This window comes from Mustelus asterias, chromosome 14 (genome assembly GCF_964213995.1).
Source record: "Mustelus asterias chromosome 14, sMusAst1.hap1.1, whole genome shotgun sequence".
NCBI lineage: Eukaryota > Metazoa > Chordata > Chondrichthyes > Carcharhiniformes > Triakidae > Mustelus > Mustelus asterias.
The window spans coordinates 55267900-55291153 of record NC_135814.1 but is presented as its reverse complement, the minus strand read 5'-3'; the positions used below and the strand labels follow the sequence as shown (position 1 = coordinate 55291153).

Sequence of the window (23254 nt, the reverse complement as noted above, 5' to 3'; positions counted from 1 at the left end):
AGTGGCTAATTCATCTTACCACAGCATAATTAATGTTTTTTCCACAGAATAATTTTTCATTGTTTGTTGTGATGCAGTTTCAACATTTTTTGTTACCTTTTCTCTATCTGCATGCCTATCACGATGTCATTTCCAAAAGATCTATGTAAGTATTAACCTGGTTTAATGTTTGCTTGCAGTTTGAATATTCCTTTACAAGGTTGGCTTGTAACAGCACTTCAGGACACCAGCATTTGTGATCAATCATGTACCAGAACTTTGATAATTGCACATCTTTAAAAAGCATAAAGAAAAAAAGATGCACATAATTAATTATTATCCAGTTATTTTACTGTATATATTTTTATCTATTTTAATCATCTAAAGTATGCAGAAGTCTAGTGGCTTCTCAGTGGTTTCAAACTCCTTTTTGAATGAAGTTACTGATTTTGCTTGGAACTCAGACTCTGTGGCTCTAAAACATATTATCTGTATGCATAAATAATTTAAGAGAAGTTTACAAAAATATTAATGGTATAATAATTACACAGTCTTGTGGTGCAGTGGGTAGTGTTCCTACATCTGAGCCCAGAAGCTGTAGGTTCAAGTACCACTTGATGGCGATGGACACTGTGTTCATAATGTAGCCAAACAGGTTGATTGTCAACTTGTAAATTCGTCTAGGATATGGCAAGTAGTAAAAGTAAATGAGTCTCCTGGTCAGCCATGCTTCCATACTTAATCTAAAATGATGCTCTTCAAGCTGTAACCTTTGGTAACAGGCTAAAGATCTGTTCCAAGCTACAGAAACAGGCATAAGCATGAGCTTTATCTGCCTTGTTTGTCTCCAGATGTGGGAAGAAAATGAAGAAGAAGAAGAATTACACAGTAGCAACAGTGTAAAAGTGCTAAGGAAGGAAATTGATTTGGATTTTTATCCTGAAGGCAGGTAATAGAGTCAGCAAATTTCCCAGCATAGCGTGCCCACCTCAGGAGATTTTCATTCTGGGTAGCAGTGCTAACTGGAGTCACCACCCTCAAAATGGATGTTTGGACTCCCAGCCAAGAATGCATAATGAAACTTGTCTGATAGTCCAGACTTCTACTAGTCTGTTGAAACAACTGCAAGCAAGGGCAAACATTGCTTCATTGACAAAGGTCTCTCTTATGATCTATGATCTATTTCTTAATTGTGCAATGTTCAATTACGCAAGTTTAAAGGAATCAAGTGCTTATAGTTTCTGCTGTTGATACTTTATGGGGTTGGTGGATTGACACTTTTATAGGGTTGTAGTAAAAGCAGTTTTTTGTAAGGAATTTATGAATGAATAACTTTTTATAAAGCTTTTCACACATGAAATTATTACTGTAGCGTTCATTGGTTCTGTGTAGGCTGTATACTGGGTAAATGGGTGTTGAAGTGCCATAGGTTGGCCTGATGAGCCAACTATTTGTGGTGGGTGAAAGACCTTTTGAACTTGCTTTCAACAGGTTTCCTCATCCAATACACGATACCACTGAGGGGATATGAACCAAGATAGATGAAAAGCAGGCTGAACTCCATGCAAATTGCAGAGGGCTGGGAGACGCCTATCCCCAAAAAGAGTCTGCTAGGTCAGGATTACAGGGTTTGGGCTTGTAACCTGCACTAGCTCTCACACAACCTTATTGCACACTGACAAGAACTGGGGGTGCCAGGAATGGGGCTGAGAATTGCAGAATCGGTTCCAGGTTGCCATTACTAAAGGTCTGCAGAGTCTCTCTGATTTTGCGAAAATGTAGCCAATCGAGTTCAATATCTGGGTTTACTGTCAGTGACAGGTAGCTACCCTTTGAAGGTAAAGTTGAAACGTGGGGGTGGGAGAAGGGGGGGGGGGGGAAGAAAGATCTCACTCCACGTTGACAGGGACAATAAAGGAGGATTTCTGGTGGCATTCATGGTGCAATTGGCATGCCAGAACTTGTCATGCTTAAAAGAGCACAGAATATCATAAAGAATAGGTAGGAGAGATTAGTGAAGCAGAGAGAGTGAAATAAATGTACAGTATTTGTAGTCAATGTATTTCCTTAATTTTATTTGTACATGCAACTCATTTTTATTGATTTTTAGATTGCAGATATATTTCAAATAAATGTTTTCATGTTACATCCAATCTGGGTTATCTCCACTATTACAAATAAATTGAATAGCATTAATGTTGAATATACTTCTATTATGCCAGGTTTACTGTGAAGTGGAGCTCAAACGTAAAGCACTTGCGCAAGCCAATTCTGATTTAGCTGCTGCTGCAGAGAAACTTGAGGTCATTAGGAAAAAGCTTGCAGTAAGTATTATGAATTATAATTAACCTCTTGTGAAATATATTTTGCTCTTATAAAAAGTAACTTATTAAAAGGCTATGATGTGCATTATCAATTAATTTCTTTATGAATTACTTAAGATATTGCGGTGTCAGTTTGGTCGGGTAAATCTATTTATTAGCTGCAGTAAGATAAACCCACCAAAGTAACAATAATTCAGTAGCTCTGACAATGTTTGTTCCTTTATCCTTAAATTCTTTAAGTATGGTTAGAATGCAATGTATATCACAAGGCCACAGGTTAAGTTAGCTACCATGTCATATGCAGAGGCAACTCTGATTGCTGTGGCTAGATCAAGAACCAATTACAACACTGCTGTGAATTCAGTTCCTGTTAAATTGACCCCTGATTCCTCTTGAATGCCACAGTAGCCATTCAACGTTAAAAGCATTGATAAATCATGACTTACTTTCAATTGATTTGTTCTGAAATTAAAATTAATTTAAAAAATATTTTCTTCATTTTTAGCACGTATTTCATTTGTATGCATGACACTCATCATGGGAGCTTACAGTAACTACTTACGGATTCTGCACTGGAAAATATTTATGTCTATTAACAGCTTCTTGAGAAAATCATATTATGAATTCCAAATCTTTCCTTAGATCTAGTTTCACTAGATATCACTAAATCTATTTATCATGAAATCATAGAATGGTTACAGCTCAGAAAGAGCCTATTTAGTCCATTGAGTCTGTGCCAGTTTTCTGGAAGAGGAATTTTGCTAATCCCACTCCCACCGCCCTTTTCAGGTAGCTCTACAAAATATATATTTATGGGGATATATATCATGCATAGTCACCATCACTGGACTAGTAATCTAGAGGCCCAAGCTAATGCTGTGGGGAGATGGGTTCAAATTCCACCATGGCACCTGGTAGAATTTAAATTCAAATGATAGATTTAAAACAATCTGGAATTGAAAGCTAGTCTCAGGAATGGTGCCATCAAACTATCATTGATCGTTGTTAAAACCCATCTTGTTCACTAATGTCCTTTAGGGGAGGAAAGATGCCATCCTTCCCTGGTCTGGACTACATGTGACTCCAGACCCACAGCAATGTGAGTCTTAACTGCCCTCTGAAATATACCTAAAAGCCACTCAGTTCAAGGGCAGTTAGGAATAAGTAACAAATGCTGGTTTTGCCAATGATGCACTTAAAATAATTTTATAAGTCTAATATAAAGAAAGAATAAAAAGTATACAAACCTGTTGTTGATGCACAGTAAAAAAAAGACACATGACAAAATTTTTAATAATCTACAGTGAACTGTATATTAAAGATCCCACCCCACATGCCAGTGAAGGTGTACAGGTGACCTATGAAAGTTGTTTTACAAATCTACATAATGTACAGCACAAAGGGGTTCTACGTGATTTTCTCCAATTCTTTCCTGTTAAGAATCACCTTGCTTCTTCTCAGTTGTAGATACATTGGTATGTGGATAATTGAGAATTAAGTTCTTGGAGCTTCATAATCTATTGCGACTATGGGCTGAATTTTAGTCATGGGGGTCGAGGCCCTATGTTGGTGGTTTTTCTGGGTCCCAACTTCACATTGTGGCAGAACCTGATGCCCAAAGCGATTTTGTTACGAGTTGGTCAAAGGCTAGGGAGCGCATATTCAGTCCAATAAAAAAAGAGAAACTATATGAGGTCGCAAAAATTAAAAGTAACAGAAAAGCTAAAATAATAAATATTGAAGACACTGGTAAGAAGAATGTTGGGAAAAGATGAGGGCAATAACCTTGTTATTTTAAATTGTATTTAGGTATTTAATTTTGTGGTGTAGATTGAATAATAGGTATTAAAGCTACCTCGAGTTTGCATAGCTTTATTATTCTCATGTTATTGCTTCTCTCAATTTCATAATCTGTGAACTGGAAGCTTTAAATACACTTTAAAAAAATTCTGGCTGAATAATTCTGGAATTTCTCCAGCTCCAGATTAAATAGAAAGCAGAATTTTCCACTTTGATGTAATTTCACTTTGGCAGGTTGAGCATTCCACCTACAACAGTGGTATGACAATGACCCAGGTCAAATTTCTGGATTCAGAGTTATTGACATATTTAAGGCAGATGTCTCGTTTCTGCTGGAGATCATGTCTGGGGGCAAGGGGAAAGAAAACAATGGTTACCACAAGCCTCTGATGCATTGAATTAGATTCCAGAGACTGCCATGGCTCCTAATTTTGAAAATTTGCACCCCTATCCCTCTACCCACATTTATCTCTCCCTTTCTTTGAAATTACACTGATGGAAAATCTTGCTCAATATCCGAAATGCAAGCAGAACATTGTACCTGCTACTGCGTGGCTCAAAGTTTGCATTGCAGTTACGTTCAGACAGGAGATATGAGTTTGCCCATCATGGTCTGACTGTGTGAAGGAGTAGAGGAAATTTGACTGGTATTATTCTTCCATGAAGCACAATTGAGAGCAAGCATTGATAGTGGTGTTGGATATCTCTGAATTGCAAAAGTGTTTCCTCCTTACTATGGAGGTCATTGTGGTTTGAGAGATGGCTAAGAAGAAATTTTTGAACTAAAATGCAGCAAAGTACTTCTGGATTGAACATTCTGTTAAGTATTTTAAAACTTTTCCATCCAAATTCGCTATAACTGCACTTAAAGAAAAACAAATATTTAAGAACTCCAATAAACTCAGATTGCCTTAAACATAGTCAGGACATAGAACAGTACAGCACAGAACAGGCCCTTCGGCCCACGATGTTGTGCCGAGCTTTATCTGAAACCAACATCAAGCTATCCCACTCCCTATCATCCTGGTGTGCTCCATGTGCCTATCCAATAACCGCTTAAATGTTCCTAAAGTGTCTGACTCCACTATCACTGCAGGCAGTCCATTCCACACCCCAACCACTCTGCGTAAAGAACCTACCTCTGATATCCTTTCTATATCTCCCACCACAAACCCTATAGTTATGCCCCCTTGTAATAGCTCCATCCACCCGAGGAAATAGTCTTTGAACGTTCACTCTATCTATCCCCTTCATCATTTTATAAACCTCTATTAAGTCTCCCCTCAGCCTCCTCCGCTCCAGAAAGAACAGCCCTAGCTCCCTCAACCTTTCCTCATAAGACCTACCCTCCAAACCAGGCAGCATCCTGGTAAATCTCCTCTGCACTCTTTCCAGCGCTTCCACATCCTTCTTATAGTGAGGTGACCAGAACTGCACACAATATTCCAAATGTGGTCTCACCAAGGTCCTGTACAGTTGCAGCATAACCCCACGGCTCTTAAACTCCAACCCCCTGTTAATAAAAACTAACACACTATAGGCCTTCTTCACAGCTCTATCCACTTGAGTGGCAACCTTTAGAGATCTGTGGTTATGGACCCCAAGATCTCTCTGTTCCTCCATAGTCTTCAGAACCCTACCTTTGATCCTGTAATCCACATTTAAATTAGTCCTACCAAAATGAATCACCTCACATTTATCAGGGTTAAACTCCATTTGCCATTTTTCAGCCCAGCTTTGCATCCTATCTATGTCTCTTTGCAGCCTACAACAGCCCTCCACCTCATCCACTACTCCACCAATCTTGGTGTCATCAGACGTTTCTAATTGCTAATGTTTCCTGTCTCTTATAATCCTGTAATGTTTTTGATTATTTAGATGCTGAAAACAGAACTAAAGCTGTTATCTTGTTCTTTTTTTAAAATCTCAAAGCCCGTTTAGCAAAATTGTCATTAAGAGAAGGAATTTTGTGGGTATAACTACTTTTGTGGCGTGATATTCAAAGGACTGCATGCATTCACAGCACCATAAATATTAGAAAATGAACACCTAAAAATGCAAGCCACCATGCCATTGTACTATAGATCATGGACCGTTACCTAAGTTGCATCAACAAGATTCTTTTTAAATATTTCTTTAAAATTATATATATATTTTTAGTTTTCATAAGTGTAGAGTTACTACACCTTTGAATGTTGGTAATCTCTAATAATCAACAGCCAAACCATGAAAAGAGTAACATTTTCAGTTATAACAGAATTCATTAAAATGGAGGAATCTAGTTAAATGCTGGGTATGAAGTGTATTTTAAATTGCACCTGATGATTAAGAACAAATGTACTGGGCATTTAATGTGTAGAAGGACTGCAAGATAATTAACTGGCATGCATAAAGATTCATGCTTTAGACAAAATTTTAATTTCGCACATAAATGTGCCTGATGTAGGCAGCATTTAATCACATAGCTGACAGGAGTAACTACTTTCATTTAACCTTGACTGAAGATCATGAATTCTAACAGGTTTAATTGGATACATCATTTAACAGAATGAACAGAGCAAATTTTCTTCAATTCATAGGTTCTGATTGACATGCACCAGCAATAAGGCCTAGTACAATTAAAGCTGATCTGCATTTGTGGCCCTGGCAGACATTGCCATAGTGATGTGACACTGTTTGATCATCATGGCACCAAAACTTGATTGAACTTTCACTTGTTTTGAAAAGGGCAGCGCTTTAAATACAAAGAGATTCAGAGAGAAAATGTAGCTACTTTGAAATTATCTGCAAACATCAAAATATGCATTCTAAGACTACTCGTATTAATGTGTAAAGAGAAAAGTATATATGCTTTTTCATATTTAAAATAATTTATAATATCAAAAATAGCATAGATAAGCAGCATTTCCCTCATACATTTGAAATAGCAAATACAAATTAATATTTATATTAATATCATTTATGTTATCTTAATTTTAACATCACGAGATGAAATTTAAGTTGTGTCCTTTGAAACATGAAAAATGTTTCTGATCTTGGCATTATGTCTTACTGGTAATGTACTTATTATCATGCATGTTTGAAAATTAGGCATTAAATATTGCACACAATTTGAGGCTAGATCTTCTACCTAAAAGATTAACTCTGTTTCTATCCCCCACAAATGCTGCATTACTTCTGAGTATTTCCAGTATTTTCTGTTTTTATTTCGGATTTCCAGCATCTGCAGTATTTTAATTATTATTTAATTATAATTATATCATTTAAGACAGAAATGAGGAGGAATTCCTTCTCCCAAAAAGTGTTTGGAATTGTGTTCCCCAGCAAGCAGTGGAGGTTCATTGAATACATTCAATGATCGACAAGGGAATCAAAGATTATGCAGGAAAAGTAGGAAAGTGGAGTTAAGACCACTGCCATATCAGGTTTGATCTTGTTGAATGGTGAGGCAGACCTGACAGGTTGAATGGCTTACTCTGCTCTAATTTTCTTATGTTCCGATATGTCTTCAACACTGCTTAAAAGCTGAGTCCATAGAAATAAAAGATTAATCAAACAAGTAGTATTCATCAACATTTTATTTGTTCTTCACTATCTCCTATTCTCAATGGATGATGATTTTGACCATTTTTATTTCAGCTTAAAATAATTTCAGAAATTAAATTACTATGGATGTCTTTTTATGATGTAATTTCTAATTTCAACGTTTCTACTACATAATCTTGACTCCAATGAGGCTGCAAATGAACTTTATTACAATTTTTTTCTCTCATGGACATAATTTACTTTTTGTTTTGACTGGGAAATTATCCAGCTTTCGAGTGACGTGATGGAAGTTTCTATATTATCCATTGTGATCAGCAAACACATTGGCTGCCTTAGTGAGCAGCCAATGGTTACGTGACCAAGTTTATATAATTGCCATTGGATGTCAAAATGAATTAATTATTCAAATATTATTTACATGAGTAATAGATGAATTTTGCACACACAGGAGATACGAGTACAATAGTGCATTTTGAAAATTGTGGCAAATCTCAGGAAAAATCTGATTTTTATGCCAGGGACATTTCACTGGCAAAAGTTCTAAGTTCTACATTTAAAACCAGCAAGAACATGCTGCCACCCAGAAGGGAAATAACTGGTACCAGTCCAAACTAGTCTTGTAGACCTTTAAATGGAACACCTTTTCAGACCAGCACCAGCGCTTTCCCAAGTTTTACTGGTTTTTCCTTCTGGGACAGAACAGTGGGTGCAATTCTCTCAAAACATTTATAAGCATTGTCCCTGGTGGGCAAAATGGTGAGATTCTCTCTGGGTGGGTTAGCATAATTCAGATCACAATCCACCCACACTAAATTATTTTTTGAAGCTTAGGGAGATTCCTGCTTACAAAGAGATATGTGGGACATAAAGATGCCAGCAACGCCAGCCCCTCAGAGATCAGGGCAACTCATTTTCCAGGCAATCCTACAGAACCCAAACCCCCACCCCTCCTTCTCACCGGCAGATATCCATCTCCTCCCCACTTGCTGGCATCAGGCTCCCCCCCCTCAACAATCGCATCCACCTCCCCCCCCCCCCCCAACCAAAGGCTTCCCCCATTCAGGCCCTTCCTCTCATGCACCTTCTTCAGACTCCTCCATCCTTCAGGCCCCACCCCTTGGCAGTGCCAACCTGGCAGTGCTCCCTGGCAGTGCCATTTTGGTAGGGTCAACCAGACAGTGTAGGCACTGCCCAGCCACATGCCTGAACACCTGGATGCTCCAATAGCCTCCGAGCCCTGCAACGTGGCTATCATGCCTGGTTTCCATTTGTGGAGGCAGTAGTGATCCCAGCCAGCTTCCCGTTATGCAGGTAGGCTGATGAATACCAGGAGCCAAGTGAATCTGGCGAAAACCTGGAAATGAATATTTAAATGATTTAAATATGCTAATCTGGTTCACTCCCTCACTGGGCGTGAACCAGATTACGTCACTGCAGCGGGGGCAACCCAAAAGGGGTTCTCTCTGGCGCAAATAGCGTAATGGCCCCTCTTTCAAGATTCTCCAACCATTATGCAATTTGCACCTGATCACGTGGGGCCGGAGAATCGCCCTCAATGTGTTGAATTTTTAAATGGCATACAAGCGAGGAGTTGTAATTCTTTCATCAGGCAGGTGCAGAGTTGCAATCATCCAGCTTGCTTACATTTCAGAAAGCTGCTCGGATCCCATTGTTTGACTTTCAACCTGTTATTTTCAGCAAGCCGCAAAGGCACCCACCCAAGGTTGATGGAATCCTTCTTTATAGATGCTACTGGGGCTTTCCCACCAGGCGTAGACTTGGAAAAAAGGGACTAGGGCCAGAAGACACCAAATAGTTTATTTTAGACTTTGCATTTGTGGTTGCATGAGCAGGAGTTTTGTAGTGGACTATCAGTTTACAGACTTTGTTTTAATCCCAAATATTTTTCATTATTGAAAGGAATTAGACATGAGCTTGACTGGATTAACGGTAGCTTTTGAAAGAGCCACGTCTGAAAAAGTCCGTTGTCAGGATGAAGTGAACAGAACCAATAAGACAATTGAACTGGCTAACAGATTAGTGAAAGGTCTAGAGGTGAGATCCCATAATATCTCCTAGTGCAGCAATATATCTATTATTTTATAGTGCTTTCTAAAAATGGTTCTAATAATTTACAACAGCCAAACTGCTTAAAATACTTTAATGCCTTATTTTTTCCACAATTTAATAAAATGTTGGCACAGTTGTTAAAACCAAAACACTACAGCATAAAATTAACATTTGTCATGATATTGTTTATAAGATGCAGTCTGCTCAGCTTCATTTTCATCCCAAGAAAATAAGCATAATTTAGCAGTTTATTTTTTTTGTATTCTGCTATCTGAACATTTATTGATGTTTTCAATTTTTTGTTGTTTTTCATACGCTAGTCAGAGAATGTACGCTGGGCTCAGTCTGTCACACAGTATCATGAACAGGAGAAGACTCTCTGTGGAGATGTTCTCTTGATGACAGCTTTCATTTCCTATGCTGGTTCTTTCTCAAAGAAGTATCGATATGAGCTTGTTCAAAACATGTGGATGCCTTACTTGAGAAGCCAAAAGGTAGATATTTCAGTTGCTAATAGTAAAATGTATTTTCTTACAACTGTCCTTGGAACTATTTTTATCATAAATGTTAATAACACAATCTCAATAGTATTGGTGATATTTATTGTGCTTACATCACCTTTTCAGATGTTCTAATTGTACAAGGACAGCTTTAAATTTTTGGTCAGGTCTGCTGAAGACTTACCTCCAGGAACTGAAGCATATTAAGTTAGTTACAAATTTGTTTTAAATAAAAAGGGTGAGTTTTTGCAGTGAAATAGCACAAATAATACAAATATATTTTAATGACACTACAATATTGTCTAATTCATTTTTGCTGATCTGCCAGCTAAAATAGTTTCTTTTTAGAATTTATTTGACACTAACTGGCATAGTCATGGTTCTTAGATGCTTCGGTGAATGTCTGTACCTCTCAAACTGAAGCCCAGCTTAATAAAGCTGCTCTGATAACTTACTATTTACACAGCCTTCAGCTTCTTGCAATTAGCGATAATTCTCTTTCTTTGGTGGACTTTGCAACAGCTCCAGTTCTCGGATTCAGAATGAAGAAAGGAAGAGGCAAGCATAGAAACGTAGAAAATAGGAGCAGAAGGAGGCCATTTGGCCCTTCGAGTTTGCTCCACCATTCATTATGATCATGGCTGATCATCCAACTCAATAGCCTGATCCTGCCTTCCTCTTTTGATCCCCTTCGCCTCAAGTGGTTTATCTAACTGCTTCAACTACTTACCGTGGTAGTGAATTCCATAGGTTCACCACTCTCTGGGTGAAGAGATTTTTCCTAATATCTGTCCTAAACAGTTTACCCTGTATCTTCAGATGTGATCCTGGTTCCAGACACCCCCACCACTGGGAACATCCTTCTTGCATCTACCCTGTCTAGGCCTGTTAGCATTTTATAGGTTTCTATGAGATAGAACATAGAACAGTACAGCACAGAACAGGCCCTTCGGCCCACGATGTTGTGCCGAGCTTTATCTGAAACCAAGATCAAGCTATCCCACTCCCTATCATCCTGGTGTGCTCCATGTGCCTATCCAATAACCGCTTAAATGTTCCTAAAGTGTCTGACTCCACTATCACTGCAGGCAGTCCATTCCACACCCCAACCACTCTCTGCGTAAAGAACCTACCTCTGATATCCTTCCTATATCTCCCACCACAAACCCTATAGTTATGCCCCCTTGTAATAGCTCCATCCACCCGAGGAAATAGTCTTTGAACGTTCACTCTATCTATCCCCTTCATCATTTTATAAACCTCTATTAAGTCTCCCCACAGCCTCCTCCGCTCCAGAGAGAACAGCCCTAGCTCCCTCAACCTTTCCTCATAAGACCTACCCTCCAAACCAGGCAGCATCCTGGTAAATCTCCTCTGCACTCTTTCCAGCGCTTCCACATCCTTCTTATAGTGAGGTGACCAGAACTGCACACAATATTCCAAATGTGGTCTCACCAAGGTCCTGTACAGTTGCAGCATAACCCCACGGCTCTTAAACTCCAACCCCGTTAATAAAAGCTAACACACTATAGGCCTTCTTCACAGCTCTATCCACTTGAGTGGCAACCTTTAGAGATCTGTGGATATGGACCTCAAGATCTCTCTGTTCCTCCACAGTCTTCAGAACCGTACCTTTGACCCTGTAATCCACATTTAAATTAGTCCTACCAAAATGAATCACCTCACATTTATCAGGGTTAAACTCCATTTGCCATTTTTCAGCCCAGCTTTGCATCCTATCGATGTCTCTTTGCAGCCTACAACAGCCCTCCACCTCATCCACTACTCCACCAATCTTGGTGTCATCAGCAAATTCACTGATCCACCCTTCAGCCCCCTCCTCTAAGTCATTAATAAAAATCACAAAGAGCAGAGGACCAAGCACTGATCCCTGTGGCACTCCACTAGCAACCTGCCTCCAATCCGAAAATTTTCCATCCACCACCACCCTCTGTCTTCGATCAGACAGCCAGTTACCTATCCAATCGGCCAACTTTCCCTCTATCCCACACCTCCTCACTTTCATCATAAGCCGACCATGGGGGACCTTATCAAACGCCTTACTAAAATCCATGTATATGACACCAACTGCCCTACCTTCATCAACACACTTAGTTACCTCCTCAAAAATTTCTATCAAATTTGTGAGGCACGACTTGCCCTTCACGAATCCGTGCTGACTATCCCGGATTAATCCGCATCTTTCTAAATGGTCGTAAATCCCATCTCTAAGGACCTTTTCCATCAATTTACCAACCACCGAAGTAAGACTAACCGGTCTATAATTACCAGGGTCTTTTCTATTCCCTTTCTTAAACAGAGGAACAACATTCGCCCTTCTCCAGTCCTCTGGCACCATCCCCGTGGACAGCGAGGACCCAAAGATCAAAGCCAAAGGCTCTGCAATCTCATCCCTTGCCTCCCAAAGAATCCTAGGATACATTTCATCAGGCCCAGGGGACTTATCGACCTTCAGTTTATTCATAACTGCCAGGACATCCTCCCTCTGAACATCTATTTCCTCCAGCCTATTAGCCTGTAACACCTTCTCTTCCTCAAAAACATGGCCCCTCTCCTTGGTGAACACTGAAGAAAAGTATTCATTCATCACCTCGCCTTGCCCTGCCGTACGGCCCTATCCCTCTCCATTGCAATAGCAAAAGACACCGAATTGTGGTCACTATCTCCAAAGTGCTCTCCCACAACCAAATCTAACACTTGGCCCGGTTCATTTCCCAGTACCAAATCCAATGTGGCCTCACCTCTTGTTGGCCTATCCACATATTGTGTCAGGAAACCCTCCTGCACACACTGCACAAAAACTGCCCCATCTGAACTATTTGACCTACAAAGGTTCCAATCAATATTTGGAAAGTTAAAGTCCCCCATGACAACTACCCTGTGACCCCCACACATATCCATCATCTGCTTAGCAATTTCTTCCTCCACATCTCCATTACTATTTGGGGGCCTATAGTAAACTCCTAACAATGTGACCGCTCCTTTCCTATTTCTAATCTCAGCCCATATTACCTCAGTGTGCAGATCCCCCTCGAAGTGCCTTTCCGCAGCCGTTAAACTATCCTTGATTAACAATGCCACTCCTCCACCTCTTTTACCAGCTTCCCCCTTCAGAATCCGGAAAACACGGTCTGAGACGTCACGGACCTTGGCATCCGGTAGGCAACATACTATCCGTGAGTCTCTTTTGCTGCCACAGAACCTCCTATCTATCCCTCTAACTAACGAGTCCCCAATAACTATTGCCCTCCCGCTCTGCCCCTTACCCTCCCGAGCCACAGAGACGGACACAGTGCTGGAGATCTTCTCACTGCGGCTCACCACTGGTATGTCATCCCCCTCAACCTTATCCAAAGCGGAATACTTGTTGCTAAGGGGAACGACCACAGGGGATCCCTGCACGGACTGCTTCCTCTCAACCCCTCTCACCGTCACCCATCTGTTTTCATTCCTCGGAGTAACTGTATTCCTAAAGCTTCTGTCTATGGCCACCTCTGCGTCCCTAATGATCCTAAGTTCATCCAACTCCAGCTCCAGTTCCCTAACACGGTTTTGGAGGAGCTGCAGATGGATGCACTTCCCACAGATGTAATCAGCAGGGACACTGTCGTCGTCCCTCACCTCAAACATAGTGCAAGAGGAACATAGCACAGCCTGCACACCCATCCCCTCTAGATACCTTGCCAGTACCAGGTAGAAACAGCAAAAATGAATTAAACTCATCCCTGCTCGCCCTATCTGCCTAAGCCCTGTGAGCCAAAGCCTTATAGCTCACACTCTGCTTCCCACTCACTCCACTGCCCGCTCCCGACGCTGCCCGCTGTATACTGCAGATCCCCTATAATACTTCTGAACCCCAGCAAATACAATCCTAACTGACTCAATCACTCTTCATGTGTCAGTCCTGCCATTCCAGGTCTGGTAAACCTTCACTGCACTCCCTCCAGAACAAGAACATCTTTCCTCAGATAAGGAAACCAAAACTGTACACAATATTACAGATGTGGCCTCACCAATGTCCTATAATTACATCAAGACATTCCTGCTCCTGTATTCAAATCCTCTCGCTGTAAAAGCTAACATTCCATTTCCAGGATGTAAACAGGACTTTAAAATTTGTATGCGTAGTACCACTTCAAATTGATGCTAAGTAAACGACATTGTTTCCCCTGGGCCAGCTGCTACCTGTGCAACTCCTGCGAGCTTCCTCATTGTTATCATTGAAGAAAGCCAGGAGGCCTTGTAGGTAACGGCAACAATGTTGCCTGCCCCAGGAAATTGATATAGTCTATGCGGCTTTGATGCAAAATTATGTGAACAGATTTTTAGCCCAAAAACTTCAATGCAGGTGATTAATCCTACAATCTTAACTCCACTTAAATCAATTCAGAGATAGGCAAAACATGATAGAGATAGGACAGGAGTTTCCATGCCTCCTTGTAGTTTGCTCTGGGGCGGCGGAAGCAGCTCGCAATTAGCTAGCAGCGGGATCTTCTGATCCGGCCATTGTCAATGGCGTTTTCTGTTCTATGCAACCGCCTCCCCCCAACTCCCCACTGTTGGGAAACCCGTGGCGGGGGTTTGCTGTTGGTGCGACCAAAAGATCCTGCCGGCGAGAATGGCTGGGAAGTTCCGGCCATACTGTCTCCTTTACTTACAGGCTAACACAACAGAATTAACCTTTTATATTTGTGGATGATTATCATAATTGGACAGGATTGTTATTCACATTTGCCTTCAAACTAGATAAATAACCCGGTACTAGTTTCTTGTAGCATCTCAGTTGCCTTCCTTTTCTGCTGCATTCCTCTGAAATTTCAAAATTTACTTCACCTCACGTACTGCTGTCTTTATAAATCAGCACCTTCAAGGAACAATGCAAACCTAATGGTATTGGTTTTGTGTATTCAAACCAGATACCTTTGTTTCTCAGCCCACATCTTAACCTCAGTGCTGCCTTAGCAGCTCAACAATTGCATTGAGCTTTTGTCAATATGCCTTTTACTTTGTTGCATTTGGGATTTCTGATGCTGATGGTGGCAATTTTGGGGATTGTAATCTATCCAGGTGGATCTGCTACCTCTTAAGATACCACATTGTACAATAAAATGGGAATGGCAGCATAGTGCTAATGTTACTGGACTAGTAAATGAGGAATCTGACTAATGCTTCGGACACCTGAATTCAATCCCACCAAGGCATTGGGTGGGGGGATTTTCAATTCAATTCATGAAATAAATCTCTCATAAAAAGCTAGTCACAGTTACATTGATGGTGAAACAACCGGATTGTTGTAAAAATGCATCCAGTTAAATAATATAAAACAGAGAATGCTGGAAAAGCTCACAGATCTGGCAGACAGCTCTGAAGATGTCAGATAGTCTCGAAACATTGACTCTGAGCCCTATTTTACCATTTTTATTTCGGCGGACTTGAAACTGGGAGTATTTTAGATCTGACTTTTAGACCCGTTCTGAGGCGACCCATATGCAGTCTGCCTGCAAAAATATCAGCAAGTCCGAATCGCGCTGCACAAGCCTATGGGCGGGGCTTCACGGGCCCGAAACCCTGGAGGCACCTCCAACTGCGCATGCGCAGAAAAAAAATGATAGAATGTGGTTCCCCTGCCAAATCACTCCCGAGCCAAATAATGCCTCCCCACGGACATTGCCCCATTCCCACAACATTACTGAGCCCCTTATCCCCCCCACACCCCCGCCACCCTGACCGATCGCAGGCCTCATCCCCCCTCCCCCCTCACTCATTTCAGGCAGAGTGGCAGTGGACCCCCCCCCTTCCTCTGCACTGATCACAGGTAGAGTGCCCCCCCCCCACCGATCGCAAGCAGAGTGGCAGTGGACCGCCCTCATGTACCCCCCACCCCCAACTGACCTCGGGCAGAGTGACAGCGGACCTGCCTCTCCCCCCTCCCCACACACACCGATCTCAAGCAAAGAGCTGTTGGACGTTCGGCACTTACCTGCTCACTAACCCTCACTGATTGAGCGCCTGAATTGGACTTATATGGAGCATGTCTGTTTCGCACCGATTCCGGATGGACGAATGCGGTGGTAAAGGGGGAAGTGCCGGTGAAGTTGGGCGTGCAGCCCATTAAGTCAAGTTAAATGCATGCAGGTACATTTAAATGGCTGTCGCGCCCATTTCGAGTGTGATCCCGATTGCGGCCGTTTTCAGGCCTTGGTAAAGGGGGAACTGGTGCGGAGGTGGGCACGGATCACGCTACTTGCCTCACGCCCAACTTTTCCAAGTTTTCGCACTTGAAAATGGGTGCAACATGAAGGTAAAATCGGGCCCTCTGTTTTTCTCTCTCTGCAGATACTGCCAGACCTGATAGGTTTTCCAGCATTTTTTGTTTTCAGATTGAGCGCCTCCTGAGGTGCCTAGCATCGCAGATGACAGTCTTCAGCAAATTTGATTCACTCTACATGATATCAAGAAACGGTTGAGGGTACTGGATACAACACAGGTTGCGAGCCCTGACAACATTCTGGCAGTAATACTGAAGCATTGTGCTCAAAAAAAGCCACACCTCCAGCTAAGCCATTCCAGCACAGGTACAACACTGTTGTATCTACCCCTTAATGTGGAAAATAGCCCAGGTATGTCCAGTCCACAAAAAGCAGGACAAATCCAGTCCAGCCAATTACCACTTCATTAATCTACTCTCAATCATCATCAACGTGATGGAAGGTATCATCGACATTGCTATCAAGTGACACTTACTCCCGATGTTTAGTTTGGATTTCACCAGGGCACTTGACACCAGACCTAATTACATATATGGTCCAAACATGGACATAGATTTGACCAAGTGTGGCATCAAGCGCGCTGGCAAAACTGAAGTTAATAGGAATCGAGAGTGAGAGGAAGCTCTTCGCTGGTTGGAGTCATGTTTAGCACAAAGGAAGATGGTTGCGGTTGTCGGAATCTAATTATCACAGCACACGATGTCGCTTCAGGAGATCCTCAGGATAATGTCCCAGGCCCAACCATGATCAGCTGCTTTATCAATGACCATCCCTCAAAGAACAGTACAGCACAGGAAACAGGCCCTTCGGCCCTCCAAGCCTATGCCGCTCCTTGGTCCAACTAGACCAATCGTTTGTATCCCTCCATTCCCAGGCTGCTCATGTGACTATCCAGGTAAGTCTTAAACGATGTCAGCGTGCCTGCCTCCACCACCCTACTTGGCAGCACATTCCAGGCCCCCACCACCCTCAGTGTAAAAAACATCCCTCTAATATCTGAGTTATACTTCGCCCCTCTCACCTTGAGCTCGTGAACGTCACTTCTGATCTGGGAAAAAGCTTCCCACCGTTCACCCTATCTATCCTCTTCATAATCTTGTACACCTCTATTATATCTCCCCTCATTCTCCGTCTTTCCAGGGAGAACAACCCCAGTTTACCCAATCTCTCCTCATAGCTAAGGCCCTCCATACCAGGCAACATCCTGGTAAACCTTCTCTGCACTCTCTCTAACGCCTCCACGTCCTTCTGGTAGTGCGGCAACCAGAACTGGACGCAGTGCTCCAAATGTGGCCTAACCAGCGTTCTATATAGCTGCATCATCAGACTCCAGCTTTTATACTCTATACCCCGTCTTATAAAGGCAAGCATATCATATGCCTTCTTCACCACCTTCTCCACCTGTGTTGCCACCTTCAAGGATTTGTGGACTTGCACACCTAGGTCCCTCTGTGTTTCTATACTCCTGATGACTCTGCCATTTATTGTATAACTCCTCCCTACATTATTTCTTCCAAAATGCATCACTTCGCATTTATCCGGATTAAACTCCATCTGCCACCTCTCCGCCCAATTTTCCAGCCTATCTATATCCTGCTGTATTGCCCGACAATGCTCTTCGCTATCCGCAAGTCCAGCCATCTTCGTGTCATCCGCAAACTTGCTGATTACACCAGTTACACCTTCTTCCAAATCATTTATATATATCACAAATAGCAGAGGTCCCAGTACAGAGCTCTGCGGAACACCACTGGTCACAGACCTCCAGCCGGAAAAAGACCTTTCGACCACTACCCTCTGTCTCCTATGGCCAAGCCAGTTCTCCACCCATCAAGCCACTTCTCCTTGTATCCCATGAGCCTTAACCTTCTTAACCAACCTGCCATGTGGGACTTTGTCAAATGCCTTACTGAAATCCATATAGACGACATCCACGGCCCTTCCTTCATCAACCGTTTTTGTCACTTCCTCAAAACACTCCACCAAATTTGTAAGGCACGACCTCCCTCTTACAAAACCATGCTGTCTGTCACTAATGAGATTGTTCCGTTCTAAATGCACATATATCCTGTCTCTAAGAATCCTCTCCAACAACTTCCCTGCCACGGACGTCAAGCTCACCGACCTATAATTTCCTGGGTTATCCCTGCTACCCTTCTTAAACAACGGGACCACATTCGCTATCCTCCAATCCTCAGGGACCTCACCCGTGTCCAAAGAAGCGACAAAGACTTCCGTCAGAGGCCCAGCAATTTCATCTCTTGTCTCCCTGAGCAGTCGAGGATAGATGCCATCAGGCCCTGGGGCTTTGTCAGTTTAGCTTCCCAGAGGTTCACATATGTGCCAGGTGCGTGGAACTGCAGCTCTTGAGGGACCGTGTCAGGGAACTGGAGCTGCAGATCGCTGACCTTAGTCTAGTCAGGGAAAATGGGAGAAAAATTGACAGGAGTTATAGGCAAATAGTTACACTGGGGCATCGGGAGGAAGACACGTGGGTCACGGTTAGGAGGAGTAAAGGGCAGAAGGGTAAAGTACAAGGGAGGACTCCAGTGGTGGTCTCTCAAAATAGGAAGGGCTTGGTGACAGGTGTGAGAGGGGAGGGGAGTGAACAGTTAGAAGAGGGGTCACCTGTGGTTGTCCCACTCCAAAACAGGTATATTGTTTTAGATAGTGTGGAGGAGTGTGCCTCTCCAGGGGTAAGACACAGTGACCAGGTCACTGGCACACAGTCAGGCTCTGTGGCCCGGAAAGGGAAGAGAGGGGTTAGGAGAGCGATAGTGGTGGGGGATGCATCAGTCAGAGGCACAGACAGGCGATTCTGTGGGGGCGAACGGGACTCCAGGATGGTAGTCTGCCTACCTGGTGCTGGGGTCACGGATGTCTCCGAGCGGATAGGAGGCATATTAAAAGGGGAAGATAAAGAAACGGATGTCATTATACACATTGGTGGAAATGACGTAGATAGGAAGAGTAGGGGGGTCCTAAGAGAGCAATTCAGGGAGTTGGGAAATAGGTTAAAAAGTAGGGTCACTAGGGTGGCCATCTCTGGGCTACTCCCAATGCCTCGTGCCAGTGAGGCTAAGAATAGGGAGTTGGTACAAATGAATGCCTGGCTAAAGGACTGGTCCAGGAAGGAGGGCTTCATTTTCATAGATCAATGGGAAGTTTTCAGGAGAGGATGGCACCTGTACAAGAGGGAGAGGTCACAACTAAGTTGGAAGGGCACAAATATCCTGGCTGGGAGCTTTGCTAGTGCAGTTCGGGGGGGGTTTAAACTAGTATGGCAGGGGGGTGGGGATCAAACTATTAGGTCTATAAGAGTGGAGGCTGGGGACGAGCTTGGGGCTGGGACAAGGCTGGCAAAGAAGAAGAGCACTCTGGGGGAGGACGACCTCACTGAGCCTGGAGGTCTGGAGTGCTTATACTTCAATGCAAGGAGCGTAGCAGGTAAGACAGACGAACTTGGGGCCTTAATGTGCACGAGGAATTTGGATGTGGTTGCGGTGACAGAGACTTGGTTGAAAGAGGGACAGGACTGGCAGCTGAATATTCCGGGGTACAAGTGTTTAAGGCGAGACAGAGGAGGGGCCAAAAGAGGTGGGGGAGTAGCGGTATTAGTTGGAGAGCATATTACAGCGGTGCAGAGGGAGGACAATTCAGAGGGGTCGTGTAACGAGTCACTCTGGGTGGAGCTTAGAAACAGGAAAGGCGCAGTCACTATGTTGGGGGTGTACTACAGGCCCCCCAACAGCCCAAGGGAAGTGGAAGAATGGATATGTCAGGAGATACTGGATAGGTGCAGGAAAAATAGGGTTGTTGTAGTGGGAGACTTCAATTTCCCTGGTATAGACTGGAAATCGCTGAGGGCAGGGACTCTGGATGGGGAGGAATTTGTAAAATGTGTACAGGAGGGTTCGTTGGAACAATATGTAGACAGCCCGACTAGAGAGGGGGCTATACTGGACCTGGTACTGGGGAATGAGCCCGGTCAGGTCTTCAAAGTTTTGGTAGGGGAACATGTGGCAAATAGTGACCACAATTCTGTTAGCTTTAGGATAGTGATGGAAAAGGATGTGTGGTGTCCCAAGGGTAAGGTGTTGGATTGGGGGAAGGCTAACTTTAGTGGGATCAGGCAGAAATTGGCAGCTCTTGATTGGGAGAGGCTGTTTGAGGGTAAATCCACATCTGGTATGTGGCAGTCTTTTAAGGAACGGCTGTTAGGGCTACAGGACAAGCATGTGCCTGTAAAAAAGAAGGATAGGAAGGGTAGGATTAGAGAACCGTGGATAACCAGGGAAATTGAGGGACTGGTCAAAAAGAAAAGAGAGGCGTATGTTAGGTACAAGCAGCTAAAAACGGAGGGAGCTCTGGAGGAGTACAAAGAAAGTAGGAAAGTACTCAAATGGGGAATTAGAAGAGCAAAAAGGGGTCACGAAATGTTCTTGGCAGACAGGATTAAGGAGAATCCCAAGGCATTTTATTCATACGTTAGGAACAAAAGGGTTGTTAGGGAAAAAATCGGACCTCTCAGGGACAAAAGTGGGGAATTATGCTTGGAGCCCAAAGAAGTAGGGGAGATCCTAAATGAATACTTTGCGTTGGTATTCACAAAGGAGAGGGATGTGTTGACTGGGAGTGTCTCTGAGGGGAGTGTTGAACCGTTGGAGAAAATCTCCATTACAAAGGAGGAAGTGTTAGGTTTGTTAGAGAATATAAAGACTGACAAATCCCCAGGGCCTGATGGAATCTATCCAAGGCTGCTCAGGGAGACGAGAGGTGAAATCGTTGGGCCTCTGACGCAAATCTTTGTCTCGTCACTGGACGCAGGTGAGGTCCCAGAGGATTGGAGGATAGCCAATGTGGTCCCGTTATTTAAGAAGGGTAGGAAGGATAACCCGGGTAATTATAGGCCGGTGAGCTTGACGTCCGTGGTGGGGAAGTTGTTGGAGAAGATTCTTAGAGACAGGATGTATGCGCATTTAGAAAGGAATAAACTCATTAACGATAGTCAGCATGGTTTTGTGAGAGGGAGGTCATGCCTCACTAACCTGGTGGTGTTTTTTGAAGAAGTGACCAAAATGGTTGACGAAGGAAGGGCCGTGGATGTTGTCTATATGGACTTTAGTAAAGCGTTTGACAAAGTCCCTCATGGTAGGCTAGTGAAAAAGGTTGGATCTAATGGGATAAAGGGGGAGGTGGCTAGATGGGTGGAGAACTGGCTTGGTCATAGAAGACAGAGGGTGGTAGTGGAAGGGTCTTTTTCCGGCTGGAGGCCTGTGACTAGTGGTGTACCGCAGGGCTCTGTATTGGGACCTCTGCTTTTTGTGATTTATATAAATGATCTGGAAGAAGGAGTAACTGGGGTGATCAGTAAGTTTGCGGACGACACAAAACTGGCAGGACTTGCAGATAGTGAGGAACATTGTCAGAGGCTACAGATGGATATAGATAGGCTGGAAATTTGGGCAAAGAAATGGCAGATGGAGTTCAATCCTGATAAATGCGAAGTGATGCATTTTGGTGGGAATAATGTAGGGAGGAGCTACACGATAAATGGAAGAACCATAAAGGGTGTAGAGACGCAGAGGGACCTGGGTGTGCAAGTCCACAGATCTTTGAAGGTGACGTCACAGGTGGAGAAGGTGGTGAAGAAGGCATATGGCATGCTTGTCTTTATAGGACGGGGCATAGAGTATAAAAGTTGGGGTCTGATGTTGCAGATGTATAGAACGTTGGTTCGGCCGCATTTGGAATACTGCGTCCAGTTCTGGTCGCCACACTACCAGAAGGACGTGGAGGCTTTGGAGAGAGTACAGAGGAGGTTTACCAGGATGTTGCCTGGTATGGAGGGGCTTGGTTATGAGGAGAGATTGGGGAAACTGGGGTTGTTCTCCTTGGAAAGACGGAGGATGAGGGGAGACTTAATAGAGGTGTATAAAATTATGAAAGGCATAGATAGGGTGAACGGTGGGAAGCTTTTCCCCGGGTCGGTGGTGACGTTCACGAGGGGTCATAGGTTCAAGGTGAAGCGGGGGGAGGTTTAACACAGATATCAGAAGGACATATTTTACACAGAGGGTCGTGGGGGCCTGGAATGTGTTGCCGGGCAAGGTGGTGGAGGCGGACACACTGGGAACGTTTAAGACTTATCTAGACAGCTATATGAACGGAGTGGGAATGGAGGGATACAAAAGAGTGGTCTAGTTTGGACCAGGGAGCGGCGCGGGCTAATTGTTCTTTGTTTCTCGTTTCAAGGCTTCATTCTATGATCATCTTGCTGGTGCCAGTACAGAGCGAGACTGTGGATAGTTGGGAACCTGTCTCGGGGGCAGGGAATTCATATGGTGTTCGTGGAAGTGGAAATGAATAGGGTTGGGAAGCATTTTCCGATCAGGGCCAGTGTGATCTCCTGGACTCGTTTCGATCGCCTCAGGGGGTCGGAGAGGAATTTCCCAGATTTTTTTTTCCCCATATTGGCCCTGGGGTTTTCACTCTGGGTTTTCGCCTCTCCCTGGAGATCACATGGTCTGGAATGGGGGGATAGGGGTGAGTTAATAGGTTGTGATGAACAAAGCATCATAGCTGTGAGGGACAGCTCGGTGGATAGGATATTAGTATGTAGATAGGCTGGAAAATTGGGCGGGGATCCTGGATTCAATCCTGGACCGGGGAGCGGCACGGGCTTGGAGGGCCGAAGGGCCTGTTCCTGTGCTGTATTGTTCTTTGTTCTTTGTTTGTTCTTTTA

General features: G+C 43.4%; 1 protein-coding gene across 1 annotated transcript in view; it reads left to right on the top strand.

Moving 5' to 3' along the window:
• Window positions 1-23254, top strand: part of dnah9l (dynein, axonemal, heavy polypeptide 9 like) — a 509143-nt gene that overhangs the window by 380439 nt on the left and 105450 nt on the right. The window contains exons 61-63 of the mRNA XM_078227708.1: window positions 2202-2303; window positions 9570-9704; window positions 10040-10213. Coding sequence (XP_078083834.1) covers window positions 2202-2303; window positions 9570-9704; window positions 10040-10213 — 411 coding nt within the window. The remainder of the gene's footprint in view (window positions 1-2201; window positions 2304-9569; window positions 9705-10039; window positions 10214-23254) is intronic.